Here is a 23,047-nt window from a genome sequence, read left to right on the forward strand (position 1 = left end):
ATTCTTTAATTCTCTGGAACATAATTAATATAAATTGGAAGCATTTCTCTCTTCATGTCGTATCCTTTGGAAGCCCAAATACAGCAACAGAACTGTGGAAGCTCTATGAAAATATCAGCATTTATATGCCATTTTAGCTTTTTCTGCTATAACATTACTGCAACTGTGCCCACACCCCTTCCCTTCAATGGGGAAAGCGCTTAACCCAAAGCGTATGTGATCCCACTAACCTGGATGCATTTTTTGTAGTCCCCAAACTTTGTTCACTGTAGGCTGTGCTAAGCTAACTCTGTAAAAGCCAATGTCTCCCTTTGCTATTATCTTTTAGCGTATTACATTCAGAGATGCTGTTTATGTTCACACAGCTAAATTACATTTAAAATATGATATCATAATGGACCACCCCTTTAAGGGCAAAAATCTGTCTTAAAATACAACATCTGATAGGTGTGAAATAACCACAGTATAACCAGTCATACTCAACCTTAGGTGTGCATCATTTTCTAAGCATTTCTTCCATACACAATCAATTATTTAATTGAATTTTTCATTTTTGTAAACAACCAGAACACATCTGTTGAAATCATGACCGTGACAGCAGATTATCCTATATAGTCTGGCGTCTGCATCTGCTGGAGGCCAGTCTGACACAAATAACCACTGAGCCATAACATTCACACCAACCGGGAATGTACAATTGATGGAGCAGTGAAACCGTGTAGATTTTCACTCAGTGCTTTTACACGTTTATGCACACAGCAGCTGATCCTGTGGTGTGATTTCTTGTGGTTGGTTGTCTACTTTTTAATAAAGATGTACTTGTTCAGACTGGTTACATAATGGCCAGTGAACTGTGAGATAACGCAGAGGTGAGGCCAAGCAAATACCACACAAATCACACATCCTTTTCCCACCCCGACTGGTTCATTTTCTTCTACATCTTGGCGCCATGTCGTATAAGGACAGAAATGCCATTTAGCACTGTGTTTTGTGTGTGCGTGAGCATGTATTATGTAAATTTATAAATGAGTAAGAGTTAGAGCTGGAATCTGGATTGAGAAGAAAGTGGCATGAAACATAAGCGGAGGAAATTAATATTTCCAATGTTTATTTTCTCATACACCAAGGCTTTCCGCTTCATTTATTTTTGTGGTGTTTGCATTTCTCTGTGAGATATGGCCAGTTCGAGCTGCTATTTTCAGAGGCTGTTGACATTACACAGGAACTAAATCCTTAAGTTGCTAGCTGTGTTGAGAGCGCTGTGATTTATTTTCTGGATTATGTGCCGTTTATTCATCTGACTCACCTAGGTTTGGTTTATAATTTGGGAAATTGTGAGGAATCAATTGCTTAAACACATATTTAAAAAAAATTCTTACATAAGGCAGGGGTGGCAACACAGTAGGTAGTGCTGTCGCCTCACAAAAAGAAGGTAACTGGTTCGAACCTCGGCTCAGTTGACGTTTCTGTTTGGAGTTTGCATGTTCTCCCTGCGTTCGCATTGGTTTCCTTCGGTTTCCCCCACAGTCCAAAGGCATGCGGTACAGGTGAATTGAGGAGGCTAAATTGTTCGTAGTGTATGAGTGTGTGTGTGGATGTTTCCCAGAGATGGGTTGTGGCTGGAAGGGCATCCGCTGTGAAAAAACTTGCTGGATTAGTTGGCGGTTCATTCTGCTGTGGCGACCCCGGCTTAATAAAGGGACTAAGCTGGCAAGAAAATGAATGAATGAATTTTCAAAAACTGCTAATGAATTCTGAACTAATGAATTCAGGGCGACAATAGCTCAGTGGGTAGCACATTCACCTCACAGCAAGAAGGTTGCTGGTTCAAGTCCCTGGGTTAATTGGCATTTCTGTGTGGAGTTTGCATGTTCTTTTGTTCTCCCCATGTTCGCATGTGCTTCCTCTGTGTGCTCCTGTTTCCCCCACAAGACCAAAGACGTGCTGTAGGTGAATTAAGCTAAATTAGCCGTAGTGTATGTGTGTGAATGTGTGTATGGATGTTTCCAGTACTGGGTTGCAGCTGGAATGGCTTCCGCTGTGTAAAACATATGCTGGATAATTTGGTGGTTCATTCCGCTGTGGTGACCCCTGATGAATAAAGGGACTAAACTGAAGAAAATGAATAAACGAGAATGAATTCAGGTTTATTTATACCAATCTTAAAGTAAAAAATTCTTAAAAGCACTGTAGCAATGTGATCTCTTGAACCACTGTTACAGCAATAGTGATATTTGTGCATCGCAAATGAGTTACTCATGGATGTAGTGACAACAGAAACCAACAGAAAAACAACAGACCCAACTGTTGAGTCATGTGTTCTGCTTGTCCTGAGCAATTGACTAATGCACAAAAAAAGGTGTGTTCAAAATAATAGCAGTGCGTAGCTGCACAGCTAGTGTTTTTCAGCCAATGATAAACTCTCAGTGAAAGCTTAATGTGACTATTTTCAATGTGGTTCCTTTCACAGCATCGATGTTGTAATGTAATCACAATGCATTCAGTTAAATAGACTTAATCATTTATTTAGTTGTTCAAGCGTTAAATGAGATGAAAGACATTAGAAAGGATTAGCAGGTGAGCGCAGAAACACGATTGAAAATACTTTGGTAAAATAAACTCATTCATTCATTCCTTTTCTTTTTGGTTTAGTCCCTTTATTAATCTGAGGTCGCCACAGCGAAATGAAATGCCAACTTATCCAGCACATGTTTTACACAGCGGATGCCCCTCCAACTGCAACCCATCACTCGGAAACACCCGTACACTCCCATTCACACACAAACACTAGAGACAATTTTGATAACCTAATTCACCTATAGATCATATCATGTCTTGCGGAGAAACCGGAGCACCCGCCAACACGAGGAGAACATTGCGAACTCCACATAGAAATGCCAACTGACCCAGGCAAGGCTGGAACCTGTGACTTTTTTGCTGTGAGGCGACATCGCTATCCACTCTGCCATCAAGTAAAATAAACAGTCATATTTTAAAGACAGGGCAGGGAAAATGCTTCTTGTCCAGTCTGAGACCCACTTTATATTGTATATCTATCAGGCAGTGAAGATGACTGATTTTTAAGGAATCAGGCCTTAAATGAGGCTATTTTATAATGGAAGACTGTTTACTGGAAGCCCTGAGGCTGGCTGGCTAGCTGAAATTAAAAATGTGTGTGCATATACCCCATTCGTTCATTCGTGAGTAAAATTGACGTACTTAATGATACTTTATCAAAGATCAGCAATTCGTCACACAAACACATATTTATTTATTTTATTATTATTTTTAATGAATAAAATTAGTTGTTACAAATTTTGTTAAAAAGCACAATGTAATTTAAGAGGTTGATTGGAGAAGGGAAAATGTATAAAGAAGAGCAGCAAATTAGAGGATTCTCTTCTCAAATGCTTTAAAGTGGCAACAAAAACCTGAAAGATGCGTGACAAAACATCATAAAACTGATTGAAGAATATTCTGAATGCCAAATGTGCAGCCAATCATCAATTCCAGACAGATGAAAGATGATCTGACTGTACTTAATGTCATTTTAGACATTTAATAAAAGATCAACTGTTAAAATCAGCTAACACATTGACTGGCCCAAAGACAAATTTAGACTAATGAGAGTACAATTGTTCTTTTTGGATTTAGTGGTAATATTAGTGAAAGTAAACAATCAGGTACTGAATTTAAGGCTCAGTACAATGTGAAGACACATTAATCATGGCACAAAAAATCATGGTACTGTATAGAGATGTTTATATACTGTGTGGCGTTAGGCCTATTTATCATGGATCAGTTTTACCAAAAGATTATGCGCCCCCCTGACTTCAACTCTTTTGAGAACTTGGGTGACACTAAAATGCAGTTTCTGAAGCAAAACATGAACATTTTAAGAAAATGTAGAATGTTCTAAGAAAATGTGAAATGTTCTTTCTGGGCTGAAATACCTGTTTCTGGATGCCAGACTTGACTCAAACAGCTCCAGAGCTGTTGAATAACAATGACTATGAAACTAAATGTTAGTTCTATAATTTGAAACGAAGTGTAAACATGTTTTTAGAAGTGTTCCGGTTTAAAGAGAAAAATATTGATTCTAAAAGTTTCTGGATTGAGGCAAAAAGATTGAGGTAATGGAGTGTCCAGCTCAATCTCCTGATCTCAATCCTATTGATAACTTATGGGGTGACATTAAAATGCAGTTTCTAAAGCAAAACATGATAATTGTAAGAAAATGTGGAATGTTCTAATAAAAGGTGGAATGTTCTTTCTGGGCTGAAATACCTGTTTGTGGATACCAGACTTGACGTAAACAGCCCCACAGCGACAACTTAATATATTCTGTCATTTGAACTGAGGTGTAAACATGTCTTTATAAGTGTTCCAGTTTAAAAAGAAAAATATTGATTCAGAAAATTTCTTCTTTGTTTTCGAATTAATATTTTATTTGAAGATTATTTTATTTAAAAAAACACAAAGAATACATAAAATGTCTAAACACTTTGAATTAGAATTGATATTAGAATTGTCAATCTTGGTGAGCTGAAGCTATTAACAAAAGGTCAATTATTTCAATTTCTGAGGTATGTCATTATTATTATAATTTAACCTTTTAAACGTAGTCTCCAGCCTAAAGTAATTGGATTTATTAAGTTAAATGGATGTATCTAAATATATATGTTCACAGTTCACAAACTTTATTTTAAAGATTTATATATATATATATATATATATATATATATATATATATATATATATATATATATATATATATATATATATATATATATATATATATATATATATATATATTTCTTAAAACAGAGCAAAGAACTCTTTGTTTTTCCTTTAAACAAATTGGGAAGAAAATAAACAGGGGGGCTAATAATTCTGATTCTTCAAATATATATATATATATATATATATATATATATATATATATATATATATATATATATATATATATATATATATATATATATATATATATATATATATAGTTTATTTATTTATTTATTTATTATAAATTTATCTGAAGAATCACTTCTCTGTTCCCTTTTAATCTGGTGTTAAATGAAATAAAAGCATTTAAGCTTTGTGTAAACTCTCTGGCCTAGAGCACAAGGTATTTGCTAACATCTAGACATATTTGCTTAAGTGACACCATCCTTTCTTTGCCACGTCAGCGATATGATCACTAAGCCTTTGATGAGGCATTGCAAATTTGTGTAGACAGAGAACATGGTTAATTTCACATATGTGCAGAGTCACACACACAATCATTAAACACTTATTTACTCTCTACTGTCTGCAAAAAAAAAAGTAAATGAATGCAAATGTTGAAGTCATTTTGCTAATATTTGTTTCAGTTCATTTCTTATTTAGACGCATCTATAAATACTGTAAGTGAGTTAGAGACGCGTCTGATGAGTCAGAATGGGATATGACATATGAACACACACAACAGGACAGCAGAGGAAAGAGCGCTCAGAATCAACAGATTCCTAAACCAAAAAGGGAAATGTATTGGAATTATTTGGGTCATTCAGTGCAAATTTAAAATTAGTTCAAGTGCTTTTAATTCCTCTTTAAAATATTATTGCTACAAGTATGTGGAACACCACTCGAAATATTTCCTCCTGAATATTATACACAGTCGTCTTGTCTCATAGCATCTCTCTAAATAACTTGAGCAGGACACCAGAGCACTTTAGAAATGCTTAAGACATTGTTACATCATTCTTCTTGTTACATCTAGGCTACTGAAGGATATTTGACCAGGATCTTAAAGCGATAGTTCATCGAAACAGGAAAAAGAAAAAAAAAAATTTGTCATTGCTTGTCCCACTTAAAAGTCATATTCTGTTAATTTGTGCGTACCCTGTAAAACATTACATAATTATAAGTCATGCATGACAACTTATGATTTAAGTTACTTTAACTTAATTTAGAAAGTTATTCAGGATTCAACTTATTTTTAAGTTATTTTAACTTGATGTTTGAACTCAGCTTAATTAATGCAAGTTAAAATCATTTGTAAAGTTAAATTGGTTCAACTTAAAAAAATGCAAGCAAGCAACATATTTTTTACAGTGTAGAACAAGGAAAAGAGAAGAAAATGAGAGGAGAAAAAAATAATTCCTTTTTTCAGTAATGTGAACTCTTACTATTGTGGATGTCAACTTAAAAAATTAAAAGCTGTCATCTTCAATCTCACTCTTCTGATTATTTTAAAGAATTGCGAGGAAAGGAATTACAAACATTAAGATTTAAACTATCACTTGAAAGTAATAGAGGAGAGAATTAATGTTATTTATGATCTTTTTTATGATCTTTCAAATCTGGCTTGACGTCTCAGAATTCAAAACTTAATTCTCATTCTCAGTTTACTAAGTAAACTTTTAAACATACTCAAAATTCTAAATTCACACATCACAGATCTTATAACTTCAAAGTTATGAATTTAAAACTCACAAATCACAAAAAGTTTACGTCTCAAAATCCTAAATTTGAATGAGAATTCTCAAAATTCTAAATTTCCATCTCACAATGGAGTATATGCAGAGCTAGTTTTCCCCCCTACCTATAAACTTTCGGTGAACAGTTAATGTGACTACCCAGCAGACACACAACGTCATACAATATTAGGTTAGATTTAAGTTGCCAGCATTTATTGGACAATGTTATTTTGACGTCCAATAACGATGTGAAATGGCGTTGATATTTTGCTGTTTTTAGGTTGTGTTGTTGGGAAGTGACCAAAATCTGACATTGAGCCAACATCTTAAATGTCATGACAGATGTTATGTTGGTAATGTTCACACAATGTCAAGTTGTAACATCATTAAACATTGATATTTGGTTGATTTTAGGTTGTGTTGGAAAGTAAACAAAATACAACGTCTGTTCAACATTGGACATTGACGTCAGCCTGATGTTGGGTTCTAACTTCAAACCGATTTTTATTTTCAAACAAAATGAAATTGAAAAAATCAATCTGACTTTATGTTGATGTCATGTGCCTGCTGGGCATTTTCAATTACATATTTTTTCACAGCATCGATGTTGTAATGTAATTCAATATAATCTGTTTAATAGACTTCAGCATTCGTTTAGTTGTTCAAGTGTAAAAATGAGATAAAAAGTCTTTTTAATGCAAGCGCCATCAAGGTCACGGAAACTTAAAAATATTGTGGTAAAATAAATGTTTTTTTGCACGAAACAATAGAATTTAATGAGACCCACTTTATATCATATATCAGGCAGTGAAGATCACTGATTTTTGAAGAAAACAGACTTTAAACACTGTAATTTTGTAAACCCCTACAGTTTACTGGAATTGCTTGAACTGGTTTACTGAAAAAATTCTTAAAATTCCTTCTGCATATGCCCTATTTTGAGTTTACTTTTCAAAACTCTAAATTTCCATCTCACGGTTCTGGGTTTACTTTTTAAAATTAAAAATTTACATCTCAAAAGTTTACATGCTTTGTGTTTTTAGTAGAAAATAAAAACAAATTCAAAAATAAATAGATCCAAATGTACTCAACATGATTCACTTTTTGTAACTTGGCTGAAAAGGGCTTCCCAGCTTCATCCTCAAAGTTTTAGCTGGACAACAAAGAGCACAAGTTACATAAAAACAATGTTAAATTTGTAAAATTTACATCTCGAAAGTTTACATGCTTTGTGTTTTTCATGTTAGAAGTAGAAAAAAAAGGCTGCACGATTGGAAAAATCTAGCATTGCGATTATTTATTTTTTATTTTGCGATATATATGAATACAGTTTGACCACATAACCTGAATATCTTTATTTGGAAATAATTTATAATGTTAGATCGATTAAGATGATTCTACAGTGGGAGTTTATGTCAATAAAATCTAATAAAAAATCTATAAACATTTTGGGGTTCCCCGCATGTTTTCGTTGTGGCCTGTGCTGTTCACAGTGCATTTCTGTATTTGCGTGCGCTTTGAGTATTTTCATGCACAACAATCTACAAATACAATCAAGAAAAAGATACAATTGGACGAGTGTTTTATTGTTTCCTGAGTCTAACAATATTCACAGTAACTGAATGATAAAATAAAAATAATTCAATAACATTAACCATTGTTAAAGTTACATATGGTACAATTTATTATGCCTGAATGCGTTTAAGGTCATTATACAATCACAGGCATCAACAACACATGCAAATGATGAATTATAATCCAGAATCAACATGCATATGCTCGCGATGTGACTATTGCAAATGATCACATTGGGATATCGATGCTAAAACGATTTATGTTGCAGCCCTAATGGAAATAAATTCAAATATAAATGACTCAAAAATGAATCAGAATTTTTTTGTATCCTATCTGAAAAGGGCCTCTCAGCTTCAGCCTAAAAAATGTAGCTGGACAACAAAGAGCACAAGTTACGTAAAAACAACACTTAGTCAACCCTGCCTTTTCTCTTGGCCTGCTGGGTGCTTCAACTGAGCTGAGCTGCCCTGACAGAACCTCCACCTCACAGACACAATACACAACTAAGACTGGGATTGGAAATCAAATGCATTCATCACTCTTTAGTTCTTCTTCCTTCATGCACTCCTCACGTCTTTTTAACCAGCAAAGCAACAGCACATCAACAATTCAATGAGTGTTTACTTGCCCAAACAGAAACACCTGAGCATTTAAAGCTATACGGTATGGAAAAAATAAGCCAAGTCAACACAGCTGATGAAGGATACGTTGGTGGGCAGATTTAGTTGATCTCGTTAGTGTAATTGGTGTGGCGGATTAAATACATGTTGACAGCTCAGCCAGTGAATGAAGTCAATACAACAGCCTACAGCCCCATGCTATACAGGAGCGGCATTTACGTCATTGGGCTGCTTATGTAAGATTGTAAATCTTTCTTGCCCTGGTTTTCTCTAACTCTCTCTAACTGTGAGCAACATTAAGGGACATTGATGACCTATGGCTTTGCCTTGTCAGGGTGTGTTTTTGTCTCTCTGGATTCTTCAGACAGAAAGGCATTTTTACTGGTAGCTGCTATACCTGTGATGTGCTGTTGGCTTGTTATATTGGAGCATGGATTTTTTTCTAATCTGTTTGAATGAAGAATGATGGCTGGAATTGGATGAAAATGGATTTTCGGCAAGCGGAATGTCAATAAAGTGACTGAAATCACAGTTATGACACACGATTCATTGAAATTGGCCGATTACATAAAGTATATCACACTGTATTGGACACTTAAATCAGTTTCTAAAAGTTAAATCAGTTTTTGGTCATGGCAGCTTCAAGACAACTTTTCAATTTTAAAGATTTTTTCGCAGACTTCAACAGAGTGTAAGAATCTTGATGGTTCTGTGGGTCTCTTTTATCAAATCTGAGCTTTATTTTGTTTTCTCTATTGGATTCAAGTCAGGTGATTGGCTGGGCCATTCTACAGCTTGATTTTTTTCTTTGAAAGCCTTTGAGAGTCTCCTTGGCTGTGTTTTGGATCATTGTCTTGCTGAAATTTCCACTGATGAAGGGCAGAGGGTTGCTGAATAACTTCTGAGAGATTTCAGTTGCTGTCTGGGCTTTCACTGCCTTTCTGCACTTCCCTTTCTTTATGTGTTTAATACGTTTTTCTGTATCATTCAATTTTATTACACATAACTTAATTAGTAAACGAATTAGATTTGTCTTCTTTGCATATATTGATTTCTTTGGTTGTTACCAATATTCAGGGAACATTTCAAGTCAACAGCACCTTTAGAAATATGTTTTCTGAGAATAATGATTAAGTGTTGAATACTTATTTACCCCACTGCATAATAAATGGATTATTTTTATCCCTTCCTCAGAGAATATTAAATAAATATATTCTGGTGCATTTAAATAGAACAGATTTTTTGAACTTATATATTTATAAAAATAATATTTTAGTCACCAAACATCTTGAGAAATAGAAAGAAATATTGCAAAAAAAAAAAAAACATTTATAAACTACAAAATTTTATGTATTTTTTGTTTCTCTTAATTTTTGCTCTTTTTAAAAATTTTATTTAATATTTTTCCCTATATTTTATTTGAATATTTTTGGACCATTATCGTAAGGAGTTTTGTTGGATTATCTTCAGATTTGGCCTCAGTATTTACTAATATATATGCACAAATATATTATGGTAAAGCATCCCATATAAAATATAAATTTAAATGAGAGATTGGTGAAGGGTGTACTTATACACTGTATGTGTAAATATGTATACTTTTTAAATTTATAAATGTCTTGTTGCCCGAATTAATACGTTTGTATTTATTTAGATTGTCTAATTTTTATTTTAATGATTTACAAAATTGTATATATGAAAATACAGATAATTGTTTGAATTTCAGTAAGGTTTCCTTTTCTATTGTTCATTTTATAATAATAATAATAATAATAATAATAATAATAATAATAATAATAATAATAATAATAACAACAACAATAATAATAATAATAATAATAATAATAATTTTATTATTTTTATTATTAGTATTATTATCATTATTATCATCCTCATGATTATTATTTTTACTATAACCATTATTATCATCATTATTAATATTATTTTAATAAGAACTTGTCTTAGATTACTGACATTACTACTATCTGACATTACTAAAAGTGTCTTACAATGGTAAGGAAAGTTGAATGCATCCAGATAATGACTGACAATCAAATATTTACAAACGTGTGCGTGAGTGTAATTGTGACCTCAAAAGGTATGACTCAACTTGCAGAAAAAGACTAAAGAAATTGAGCATTGCTTTGCCCTCACAATGGTCTATTCTTAGGAACACAGAGAGAACAAAGGTAGAATAGAATGAATTGAACTAAACGGAGCACAGCCGAGTACCGATAATGAGCATGCAAATGTTTACTTTCTAAATGAGCAGCTGCATACTTCAAACCAGCAATTATGTAAGATGAACATATCCTCCATATGTTTCGGATCTGGGATGAATTCATTTGATATTTGCCTGACATTTAAAGGTGGTGTAATTAGCGTATGTAGGCCAATGCATGATCCCCAGTGCCAGAGACGAGAACTAAAAATATGGTACCGTTGTGTTGCCATGGTGAATTCAGTATTGGGTGAAGGTAAACTGTGCTGACAGAAAAACGCATAACGCTAAATCATAAGCATTTACACTGCCACACAACATGGATAAAGACACACTGGCCCTCATCCATGCTGTTACATCACATATTCACTGCGACAACGCAGACCACTGAGACATGCGATAATGCAGATGAAACAAGCAAACAGAGCAAATGATTAAACCCTCATTGTCCTCAAAGCCTATAAAGCCCAGTATTTGGCATCTGAAGCCCTCAGTGGAGTGGGTATGTTTAGGACCAGCTGCTCATCATTCACAATGCACAGACTGTATAGCATATTAATATGAGATGGTAAATAAATGAAAGCCAGTGAGAGTGAGTTGTTATTTTATATAAAATGACCACATCATTTGTAGTATGCTGATTTGATGTTAAAAAATTGTTTGTATCATATAAAAAAATCATCTTTTATGATTTTCACAAATATTTTATACAAAAAATATATAATTTAATAGCTAGAAGACGCAGTGGCTCTGTAGGTAGTGCTGTCATCTCACAGTAAGAAGGTCGCCTCAGCTCAGATGGCATTTCTGTGTGGATTGCTGCGGTTCTGTGTGGTTGCTGCGGTTTCCTTCACAGTCCAAAGACATGCGGTACAGGTGAATTGGGTAGGCTAAATTGTCCGTAGTGTATGAGTGTGTGTGTGGATGTTTCCCAGAGATGGGTTGCGGCAGGAAGGACATCCGCTGCTTAAAAACGTGCTGGATAAGTTGGCGGTTCATTTCGCTGCGGCGACCCCGGATTAATAAAGGGACCAAACCAAAAAGAAAATGAATGAAGGAATTAGGGAGCTAATAATTAGCCAAAACAATCTGAATCTGAATTGTGTTAAATTAAATTGTTAACAATTGTAAGTTAATAATACTGATTATGTCCTATTAGAAAATGTTTTGAATTTATATTTCTTAACTTGATTATTGAACATCTGAAATTTAAGACAACTTAATTTTTGAAGGCAGATTTTTATACATATTTTTAAACTTCCGATTTTTTTTGGTTCTGAATTTAAAGACTGCATATATTGGGTATATAAAAATACAGTTTTAGGTTTTTAAGAATTTAAATTAACACAATTCAAATTCAGATTGTTTTGGCGCTATTAGCTTCATACGTATTTAGGAGAAATTCACCCAGAATGCATCGTTGCACTGAAACGCCAATCCAATGACTGTAAAAAAAAAATAGCAATGCACATAAAATATCATGAACGACTGGTCATGAAAGTTTGGTTCTACACCCAAACAAAATGACTGTAAGCTCATTTCTTGAGATATCAGCTTTAGGTAGCAAAGATACCAAACTTTAAAACATAATCATCCAATAATTGGACTTTTTTTAAATGTATTTTATCATTTTTGGGTGAACTATCCCAATAAATCTATGCTCTAAAGTACTCAACAATTTAAATTGAATTGTCATGTTGTGTTTTTTAAAATAACACAATGGATTGAAATGTGTAAAAGTACATACAACATATATAAATGTAATTAACCGTGGTCATTAGGTACTGGAAAGCATACAAATGCACCTTGAAAGTGCTGGAATTTGAAGTTGGAAAAGTGAGAGTGTTGATGGTTCCATGAAGGGCCTTAAACTCCCATAAAACTTTTCATTTCACAAAATGTTGTCTATAGTCTCTTTGGATCATTAATAGTTTTTTTACACAAAAAAAGGTTCTTCTTTCTTCAAAAAAACTCAATAGTTTTTCTTTGGTTACATACAACTCTTTTGGAACCATTGCTTTTAAAAATCAGCTCTAGTGTGTTTGATTAATGCATTAATGGGGGGGATTGGTTGTTGTTGTTGTTGTCGTCGCACGCGTTCTGATCAGCTGTGTTGTCGCGCGCGTACTGTAAAGCGGGACGGAGGGTGTGTCGCGGGGGCACTTTTGATCATTTTGGAAGGGCACTTTACATCCAAGACTAAAAAGGGCATGTGCACTGCACAGGTTGAGCCCTATGTGTGCACGTGCCTGCTATGCAATGCAAACGTGCGTCATTGTGTGACAGCGATATAGGTCTATTTGTAATTGAGACATCTGAATTCTCAAACGGTCTGTAAAGAGGAAGAGGTCAGGCCACTTGGTTAAGGCACCTTGTGTTAAATGTTTCACAGAGAGCAGGACATTAGCAAGCTGAAAACTCATGCTAATGAAGAGCGATGTTATTTCCACTCTAGCCAATGCAGTCCACATATTACTATAGGAAAGAAGGATGAGGCTCTTCTACTTATTTAAAGCAACTAAAAATCCTAATTCTTCAACACATCATGCAAAACAAAAACCAAAGTACAAGTGCAGCTTTTAACACAAACATGTTTTATTATTCCTCCAACATACCGTGTACAACAGATAGAGGTATCTGAACATGTCAAATAATAATATTCATTAATATCATTATTGTAACATTAATAACATGGAATGTAGTTTTGAATCTCCATTCGCCTTTTCAATGTTTTTTCTTTTTAGTTTATTTAGGAAATATGACAAATAAATAAAGCTTTACTATAGTCTCTTTATGTCAACTAACAATCTGAATATAGTTGTCTCTTCACGATGGGTAAAGGTGCAAGGGGACAGTGCTGTAGAGTAACACTTAACAGTCTTCCATTTCACAACCTACCGTTCCTTCATCCAACAAGGAGCGCTCGGAAGCTAATAAGTTCCGGAACCTTCTCACAGAGTGAGCACTGGAACAAAATCAGGTCCTTTTTGTAATCAGTAAATAACCATTAACCTTCAATAAATAGAACAAAAAGGGCAATGGCGTCAATGTTGTAACAGTACATAAGGGAAGTGAGTGAAGCTATTAAACACTGAGGAAGTTGTCGATCTCAATGTTAGTCTCTCGACCCTTTTTTAATCCGCTACGCACACAAAAACAGACACCAAACACAACTGAACAGGTGGAGCTCTGAGATTTTACTGAGCCGGACGTCATAATGGATTGAATAAACAAGGAAGAGAAAGAGAACAAAGCATTTCCCCATTTGAATGCCATGCTGGTTTGAACGAAGCGGTGGTTTAGTCTGTGCTGTGGTCCTCAAGTTGGGAAATTATGGTGATGAGGTTTTCCAGTCCGAAGATGTAACCGCTATCCTGGCCCTCGTGGACTACACTGTCCTCCCCGTAGTGCCTACATGTGGTGTGGGCAAAGTCAATCATGCGTACGTCTACGGCCGGCCCGCTGTCTGACCTGGCCATCCGTCGCACCACCGAAGAGCTACTGGTGCTGCTTCCACCACCGCAAGCGCCACTGCTGCTACTGGCTGCACCTGCACCATGAGGAAAACCAAATGCAGCTCCCTCTTCTTCCTCCTCCTCCTCTTCCTCTTCATCATCGTCATCATCTTCTTCCTCCTCCTCTTCCGAAAGCCCATCCTCAGCAGAATGGCGTGTTCGTGGCGGGTCTCCGTCGTAGATTATCAAGAGTGAGCTAGAGTAAAAACGGTAGCTTTCGCAGGCCTCCAGCGCAGCCTGCATGTCTCGCAGCCTTCGCAGAACTGGAGATAAGAGTTCACGTCGTAGGCGTCTCCCGTCGTGGAAAAACTGAAAGATGGCCTCTTTGAAGCCAGACAGGGTCAGCTTACGGCCGTGGTACTTGTTCATGAACATTAGCTGACCTGTGGCAGGATGATAGACCTGGAGGAAAGCAAAGAGGAGTGAGTGAATAATACAATGACTTTCTAATATTTGCCTTGTGGATTAGTGTTCGAGAGCCGCGCTAACCTGCATGCCACAGAGGCGGACTCCAATGCTGGCAGATGTGCTCTGCTGACACTTGCGGATCTGCATGGCCTTCTTCTCTTCAGAGGCGTCATCGCCATGCTGCCTCGTGCCCATCTTCAGATCAAGCACACAAGGAACTGCGTAGCTCCATGTCAGGTTTTCCAGCAGGATGAATTCTGATAAAAGGGTTGTGGGTTAAGGGATATACAGACTTCTCAATATTATAACTTATATATTAAAATATTTAATATTAATATGAATAATTAATAGTATTTAATAGTAAAATCTTAGTTTTTGTATCATGATGAATATACCTTAATTTGGAATGAACTTACGCCACATTCAGGTCAGCAACAACACTTTTCATTCACTTTGAATGAGTGACGTCAAGCCTTGCCAAACTGAATTGTGGGTAAGCCGGCACTGCTTCAGCAGCGTTGCTCGCTGCAAAAGTTGAGAATTTCTCAACTTTACAAGCGCCTATGGACACGTCAGCCAATCAGATCACTTTATGCAAATTTCTCCAGCTAGTTATATTGTTTTGTATTGTTTTAGGTGGTCTGGGTTTTGCGTCTTTAATAAACTATGACCGTTTGCATTCATTAAAGAATGAAGAATGATTAATAAATCGACATGAAATAGTTCCTTAATAGTGATGTTGCCTCTTCAGTTTCAGGCTCAAAAAAATTTGCACTCACACTACAAGCATACCGTGCCAAAGCCTTAACTGCGCTTTGGCTTACCTTCTCCAACCAGGCCAGGGTCGTCCAACTGAACCACGCCTGGGTCCTATTTGGAGCACTCACACTTGTCAAAGATTTGGGAAACGCCCCCCAGGCACAGTTCAGATAGCCTAGTTTGAGTGCACTAGGGCTATGCGATTCATTGAAATCGAATCGCAATTTGAAAAGCTGCGATTAGTTAATCACAAGATGCTGCAATATGAAATATGTACGCATTTATTAATTTCCCTCGCCCAGAGCAAATGTGTAACTGCCGTCTGTGTGTGACAGTCTTACTAGCCAATTGAGTGAGCACAATCAGAATTGTGCAAGCAAACTATGCAGAACGCCCACAATAAAAATAACAAAAGAAAAATAAACAGGAAAGCGCGGACAAGCGGGATTATGGTGTCTACTGCTTCAAAACCATTAATAGACAAATTAATGCCAAAGAAAAACAGCATTGGTAATATGGGAATATTTTGGTTTCAAAGTCACAGACACCGAACAAAAACAGGTCATTTTTAAGAGCTGTCGCAGAATTGTTGCAAAGACTTACAGATTATTCAATCTTAATCTTTACTACAAAATTAAATCACAAATCAAATCGGAATCGAAATATCTGTCAAAACAATGAAATAAAAACATGAAATATTATCTTCCCCAAATCGCACAGCGCTAGAGTGCAGTTACAATTTTTGTTGTCATTGTAAATTTACATATGAAAGAAGTTTTGTTATGTGCTGAGGTAGTCGTGCTGCACTTTGAATATCTAAAATAATTAGTCATTTATTTACACACAGACACACACAATGACTTTAAGTAACTGTTAGGCACAACAGGCATTTATGTAAAATGCAACTGATTAAGGCACTTTTGTCAATGATAATTAATTACTAGCATGTATTGCATTATGTATTTTTTTAACACACACACACACACACACACACACTTTATAAATAACTTTTTATACTACAACTACAACCAAATATTAAAAAATACAATACACAAAATGATTTACTTGATAGCAATTACAGTAATGCTGTGATAACCGTATTATTTTGAATAATATAGATCAAAATGTTTTTTATTTCTGTGATGGTAAAGCTCAATTTCAGCAGGCAGTTTGCAGTATCACATGATCTTTCAAAAATCTTAATTAGCATATTTATTATTACTTATTACTGTTATTATTATCATGTAACTATGATGGTTTTTATTAATAATGTTAATTAATGCTTAAATATTTTGTACTAAAAATATCCTTCTCTGATTATTTGACAATTCTCTTTCATTTGTAACATTATCCATGTCAGGCAACATGCAGGATTGAAGGATACTGTATTGATTGCGGTGCTTTGCGTTCTCCTTCATCCTCTGCAGGTGCTGTTGGTGGCACTTAAGGCTCCAGGGGTTGTGCTTTAGCTGAGGGCCGGCAGCATTGCTCCTCTCCAGGCTGTAGTAGAAAACCTCGGCCTGCTTGAGCCATTCCAGCTCCTCCTCGCGTTTCACACTGGCAGGGTGAAGACAGAGGTGGGTCAGCCAGACAGACAGATTAGGGCTACTAGCTGGATCAGACTACTTGATGAACTCAGCAGGCTTTTAGGGGATCTGAACTAACACCCTAGCACTGCAACCACCCAAACAAGGTTAATGCAACAAGCTAAAAGACTTCAAAATGTTTTAGTCATCTGAAATCAACAGAAATATGCTTGAATGTGTTCATACACTGCAAATATTGGTTGGTGAATGCATTCCTTGTTGTACAGTAGCCCATTACACACGATTCCTAAAATCCTAAACTCTTCACAAAGAACAAATGCTTCTTTTCTGCCCTTTTACCCCTTCCCCAGTCAGTTCCTGAGGTCACCCGTAAGTCACAAAGCTACGCTGCTTACATAACATTGGCTCAAAACACACATTTGCACCAGTCCGGCTGCCAGGAGCTGAGAGTGCATCTGCTCTACCCAGCTGGGTGTTCTGGGTGTGAGTGCGCTCAGCAGCTCCTCATGACGACAAGAACACTACCATCGGTCACATTCTCATTGAGTCAGACAAGTACTGAGCAGCGCTATTATAACAGGAGAACACAGCCCAGTATTATCCGAGAGATGTGGGGCAGTGTGGCCTTGGCGATAAAGCTAAGTGAATAGCTGATGGTTCAATTCAGAGGGAACAGTACATGATTTATTAGTAATCCATTGTTCCCTGCAGCATCTGCTAAATGACAAGTACTTTTTCCAAAGCTTTGGCAGACAAAGTTTTATTTTAGGGGCTCATAGCTGAATTCATAACAAAAAGGTATTAGTAAGTTGATATTGTTTAATAATTGATTAAAAATATTGTTTATTTAAGGGTGCGTTCAGACTTGGAGTTTGGTTCTGTCCAGAAAAAAAAAAGACATTTATTTCTGATTTACTTAGCAGTCATCTTAATTTTGAAGTTGTAACCAAAAGAAATGAAAAAATAACGTGTACTTTGTGACAAAACATACTAAACCTATGAAGAGTTTAAAATTGATGGTGGGAATGAAACCATTTCATCACATACACCAACACAAATTGGCTTAAAAAAATTTTGTGCAACATTCTTTCTGACTTTAGAAATACATTTTACACAACCGATTTAAAAAAGACCCTAAATCGGATCTGTGTCTGACTGGAATTTAGTGTAATGGTGCTAAGCAGCATTAAACACATAGAGCAAATACAAATTTATGCCGCTTCACGTTTGCTTTCTGTGCCACTTTGCTGTGTAATAACAGGGTATATGCAGGAATCCTAAAGGTAATCTCAATACCTTATTTAGACTTTTTAAAGATCTTCTTAGAATATTTTAAGACCTCATCACCACTTCAAGTTCTAATCAGCATCAAACCTTTAACTTAATAAACAGTTGTGGTTAAATAAATCACTTGAGCACAACAATGCAACAGAACTCAGATAAGCTCGGAAGAAACAAAGCTTGAATTAATAAATTATTTAATTAATAAATTATTGTTTAAATTAGTCTTTCTCCAACCAGGAATACGCAAACTTACATTTTCCCATCTTGCCGTCTGTTTCATTCTACAATTTTGCTACATGTAATGAGCGTCACATCACCTTCTAGCGTTTGTTGCAAATTATGTGGCATCACCTGGACGGAGGAGCTTGGCTGGACGTGCCCGGCCCGAACCAATGGCATGGATCAAGAGTGCCGTTGTTAATATTAAGAGGAAAATAAATATATTTATGCTTTTTGGAGTCAAACACTTTAGACAATGCTTAAAATTTAAGCAATTAAGACTTTTTAAGAACTTATAAGGGCCTTAATTTTTTCATAATTGATTTATTAAATTTTAATACTTTTTAAGATCCTGCGAACACCCTAAAAGATGCTTTGTGATGAGGAATCGGTAACTCTTCAGAGCATTCTGTCCCTTGTCTGTCACATGTGAAATTGTGTATGGTTTTCGGTTTTTTAGATGTATATGTCCCATGCTGAACTCATATTTCTGTTAAACCACACCAGAATTTGTTTAGAAATGGACTAAGACTAACCCTTTTGGGGGTCTTGGAGGATGTTCGCATATTGCGTCTAAAACGCCAGGCAAATTGATTCCTTGACAATTTTTAATGCACTTTGCACTCACTTGGCATCTGTCATTGCTAGGCAACCATCTACCATTTTTCCAGAGGATGACAAACTATTGCTGCAGCTCTGATACAAGTTTTATGTATGGCGAATATGGAAAGAACTGCAGTGTTTAAGTGCTCAGTGTTTGTCTGAGGTAATTACTCTACCGTTTTTACTGAAATGTGTTTATTCCATTCAAGGTATGAACCTGAATGGTTAGTTCTAGTCACATAACTCATGTTGTGCTTGCGGCATTCTGAAAAGTTGAGATGTTTTTAACTAGGAGCGCCTAGTTCTCCATATTTGCATGCCTCCATTGGAAATAACAAACTTGCATGTGCAAAAGACACAATATGCGAACAGCCCATTATTCTGCTTGCTTGTTGTGCGACAGGGTTTGGATGGCAGCATTTAACAGACCAACATCACAAAACATTTACAAATCTAAAATGCTAGGAATAAAAAGATCTATTATACATAACAACAGGCCAACTGCTCAATATAATATCTCTCTTACCTCTTGTCCTTATCCTTTCGAGCATGTCTGGACCTCTCTTTGCTGTAGCTGTCATTGTCCAGCAGCATCTTGGAGACCCATGTTATTTTGTTATTGGGTTCCAGATCAGCCGAGGGGTCCACGTTCTCCAAGTCCCCAAGCTCATTGTGCAGAGGGTATGCTATAAGACACAGATTCCCTTCTTCATCCTCCTCGAAACTCACTGACACCACACCTGCAGAGACAGAAGAGAGACCAAAAAAATTAGATCAGAGGTGAAATCAAAGTAACTTCACATGAGCAAACAGGAAGCAGTCTGAGTTTCGAGCTTAAAGTAAACTGTCTTGGAAATCTTTAACATCTCTTACCCACTTCTCTTTTTTTTGCGCTTAAAAGCTCGCCAGTCTTTAACAAAAGCTACTGAGCCGACAGCACGGGCTGCTCCTAACCTGATAGGAATCACACAATCCATAACAAACAAACAAGACAGAAATACTTGGAAGACAGAGAGAGAAAGAGAGAGAGAGAGAGAGAGGGACAGCAAAGGGAGCTGATGGTTGGGAAGAGAGAGGAAATTCTAGGAAACAACAACAACAAGAGCAGCCAATGTACAGGAGCTGTGACTTCATCAGTTCTCAATCTGTCACAGCAAATCACATGAAATGTTTTCCTTCAGTCAGTCAACAACACACAAGAATCAAATCCAGCCAAAAACAAAGACAAGAGGCTAAAGATATCATTAAACCAACACCATTTATTGTCAAATTTAAAATCATATCACTTCATCACTCCAATTTAAAAATGGAAATGCCAGAAGCATCAGATAAAACAATGCACCAAAACATGGGGAACTTTTTAACTCCCTGCAGAAAAATGTAGACAATTACAAGAATGCACCATGAACCTCCTGCCCCAAATAGCCTAAAATGTCTTAAAAGGTGTATACAAAACACATATTCTCAATAAAAATACTAAAACTTGCATATTCAGATTCATATGAAAGGGAATAGCAATAATTACAATAAAGATCGAAGTATTTTAGAATTATAAACCTATAAGTCTGCCCTTATCAAAGTATTTTAATCAAAGAATATGCAAGAAATACAACCGATTTGGCAGAACTACATAGAAGTTTCATTCACAAATTATAGATCTTTTTTGCATGACTGAAAATTCAAAATACAGAGAATAAGACATTTTAAAAACATTTTAGTAAAGAAAATGTGCTGTATGAAAGGGAAGAGAACTGCTTAATGCAAAAAAAAAGATGGCCAGTCTCACTTAAATCTCCAGTTCAAAATAGTTCTGACAAGTGGCCAATTCACTCAATATGATACATCTCTAATAGTAATTTACAGAACTGAAAAGAGAAATACATTTCAAGACACCATAAACAACCACAGAGATTATGCCCAAGCTTCTGTTTTGACATCATACCCATCCCCCAAGCTCACCCAATAAAATACAGAAGTCCTGCACACTTATGCACTGGATAGCATGGCAACAAAAGGGTTTGAACACTGCAGTGTGCATCCATGGCAGTGTATATAGTGGGGTTTTTTAAAAAACCGGGGGAAAACAGGTGGACAAGCGAAAATCAGAGCCAGTCGAACTTGTCTTTCAAGATGGATCCCCATGAATGACAGCAAATCTTGAAATCCCAAACGTGCCAGTGACAGTCCATGATGTCTCGAAAGCAAGTTCAATCAAAAACATTTGCCATTGTCGCTTATTTTCAAGCTTATTTCCAGATTTTTCATCTTCAAACGAAACCCTGACACAATATGTAGCCTTGCCAGCAGCTGCTGTAACTTACCTTTTGGGGACCTTCACAAGCAGATAAGTACACCAACATATTTAAATAAATTCAAATATGACTTTCTTACTTCTTTAGAACACAAATTGTTCAGTTTCATTAAGAGCACATCTATTTTTCTGTTCCACAAAACAAAGAAAGTCATTTGGGTTTGGGGACTAAATGACAGGAAGAAAATAATATCAAATCTTCATTTTTGTTTGTGTTGTCTCTTTAACATTTGCACACTAACAGCGCCCCCACGAGAAATCAGCATTTAAAAGGAACAACACGGCAGCACTGCTGGCTCTCATTCAACGTGATGGTTTGAACATCATACACACCGAGACATATCACATTGCACGCGAATGACAGTCGTGAAAGAGAAGGGAACAGCTCTAATAGGCAAGAATATACATTTATATACGCCACAGTATTCTACTTACCTCTGTATTGCGGGGTGAACTTCCGCATAGCCGCGGGGAGGCTCTTATAAAACTGGTGCTCCCGGGGGATGAGGGGCTTGCATATCGTCTGCTCCCCGAAGCGGAGCACACACGAGTGTCCCCCCACCTGGTGCACAAAGGGCTCAAGGAGCACCCCTTTGCCCAAAAACCCCTGCGGCTCTGTCTGCATCCCTTCGATGGCTGGGCTCATCCTCCGGGGGCATTAGACTCTCACTCCTGGTCCAGTTGGACACCACAGATGCGTAAACGGATGAGAAGGACGAGCTGGCCTCTCTATATTTCCTTCGGTCTTATTATCTTATCCCGTTTAAAGCTATCGTTTGCTCGCGTTACCTCCGCCGTGCGTTAGAACACTGCAGGACATAAACAAAAGAAAGAGGAAGAAGGAAGACCACGACACGACAGAAAAAAATAACAGCTCTTTGTTTCGATTCAGGTCTTTTTTTATGACACGAATTACAAAATTCGTATCTTGAAGTGCTCTAGGTTTATTTTAAGGGCGAAATGTCAGGGATTAATTCGAGAATGAGCCGTTTAAATGCCTGAGCTTCTGGTTCTTTCGCACAGGCTCTTCTACTGACACCGTAATCTCTCGCCGAACTGAGAAAATGTCAGCGCCGCATCGATGGCCCCTCCTCTAATGTCAAATCGGCCAATCAGAGCGCTGGAAATGGTGTTGGGTGGCAACCACCATACAGGCCAGAATGCGAACAAAAAGAGTGAGGAAGGGTGGGGGAGGGGAGGAAGTGGATGGAAAACAGTCTGGGGAGGAGGAGGGGTGAAGCTGGACAACTCAGCTGTTTTTCTACGTGTGTGACATGGATGGTTAAGTGTTTTTAAAGTGCACATTTTAGGCACTCGCAAGACAAGGGTCATGACATGAACATGCAGAAAATGGGGGAAGGAAACGAAAAGGCTGAAATGAAAATGACCTAACTAGCAGAAAACACTGACATGGCGTGGAAAATTTCCATGGAGCCATCAAAACCAATACAGACAATTTTTCAGTGTTTTTCACCTTACAAACAAAATGTTCATAACTAAATGTTGTATGGCTTTTGTAGCCTC

The 23,047-nt window shown here is 36.6% G+C and overlaps 1 protein-coding gene across 3 annotated transcripts; it reads right to left on the reverse strand.

Annotated features, from left to right (window-relative positions):
- Positions 1-13,452: 13,452 nt before the first annotated feature.
- On the reverse strand, positions 13,453-22,560 carry ip6k2a (inositol hexakisphosphate kinase 2a). Of its 3 annotated transcripts, none has more exons than XM_073952585.1 (5): positions 20,086-22,560; positions 19,739-19,952; positions 16,944-17,116; positions 14,882-15,057; positions 13,453-14,794 (listed from the first exon to the last, which is right to left on the reverse strand). In XM_073952585.1, exons 2-5 carry the CDS (start codon positions 19,804-19,806, stop codon positions 14,177-14,179), a joined length of 1,035 nt encoding a protein of 344 aa, XP_073808686.1. In that variant the 5' UTR covers positions 19,807-19,952; positions 20,086-22,560; the 3' UTR covers positions 13,453-14,176. The 3 variants fall into 3 exon arrangements, 2 of the variants coding, with proteins under 2 accessions (XP_073808686.1, NP_958878.1); NM_201470.1 differs by having other exon boundaries at positions 13,622-14,794; positions 21,959-22,538; XR_012407182.1 differs by lacking the exons at positions 13,453-14,794; positions 14,882-15,057 and adding an exon at positions 15,196-15,361 and having other exon boundaries at positions 15,654-17,116; positions 21,959-22,560.
- Positions 22,561-23,047: the final 487 nt, after the last annotated feature.

The sequence above is a fragment of the Danio rerio genome, chromosome 6 (assembly GCF_049306965.1).
Source record: "Danio rerio strain Tuebingen ecotype United States chromosome 6, GRCz12tu, whole genome shotgun sequence".
Classification (NCBI taxonomy): domain Eukaryota; kingdom Metazoa; phylum Chordata; class Actinopteri; order Cypriniformes; family Danionidae; genus Danio; species Danio rerio.

What these genes read in the sequence shown, in the direction of transcription:
- ip6k2a (NM_201470.1), bottom strand. Translation starts at nt 22,169, where the DNA reads ATGAGCCCAGCCATCGAAGGGATGCAGACAGAGCCGCAGGGGTTTTTG. An exon ending in CGAAAGGATAAGGACAAGAG is followed by an intron (nt 17,117 to 19,738) that starts GTAAGAGAGATA and finishes TCACCCTGCCAG; the next exon opens with TGTGAAACGCGAGGAGGAGC. An exon ending in TCCGCCTCTGTGGCATGCAG is followed by an intron (nt 14,795 to 14,881) that starts GTTAGCGCGGCT and finishes GCTTTCCTCCAG; the next exon opens with GTCTATCATCCTGCCACAGG.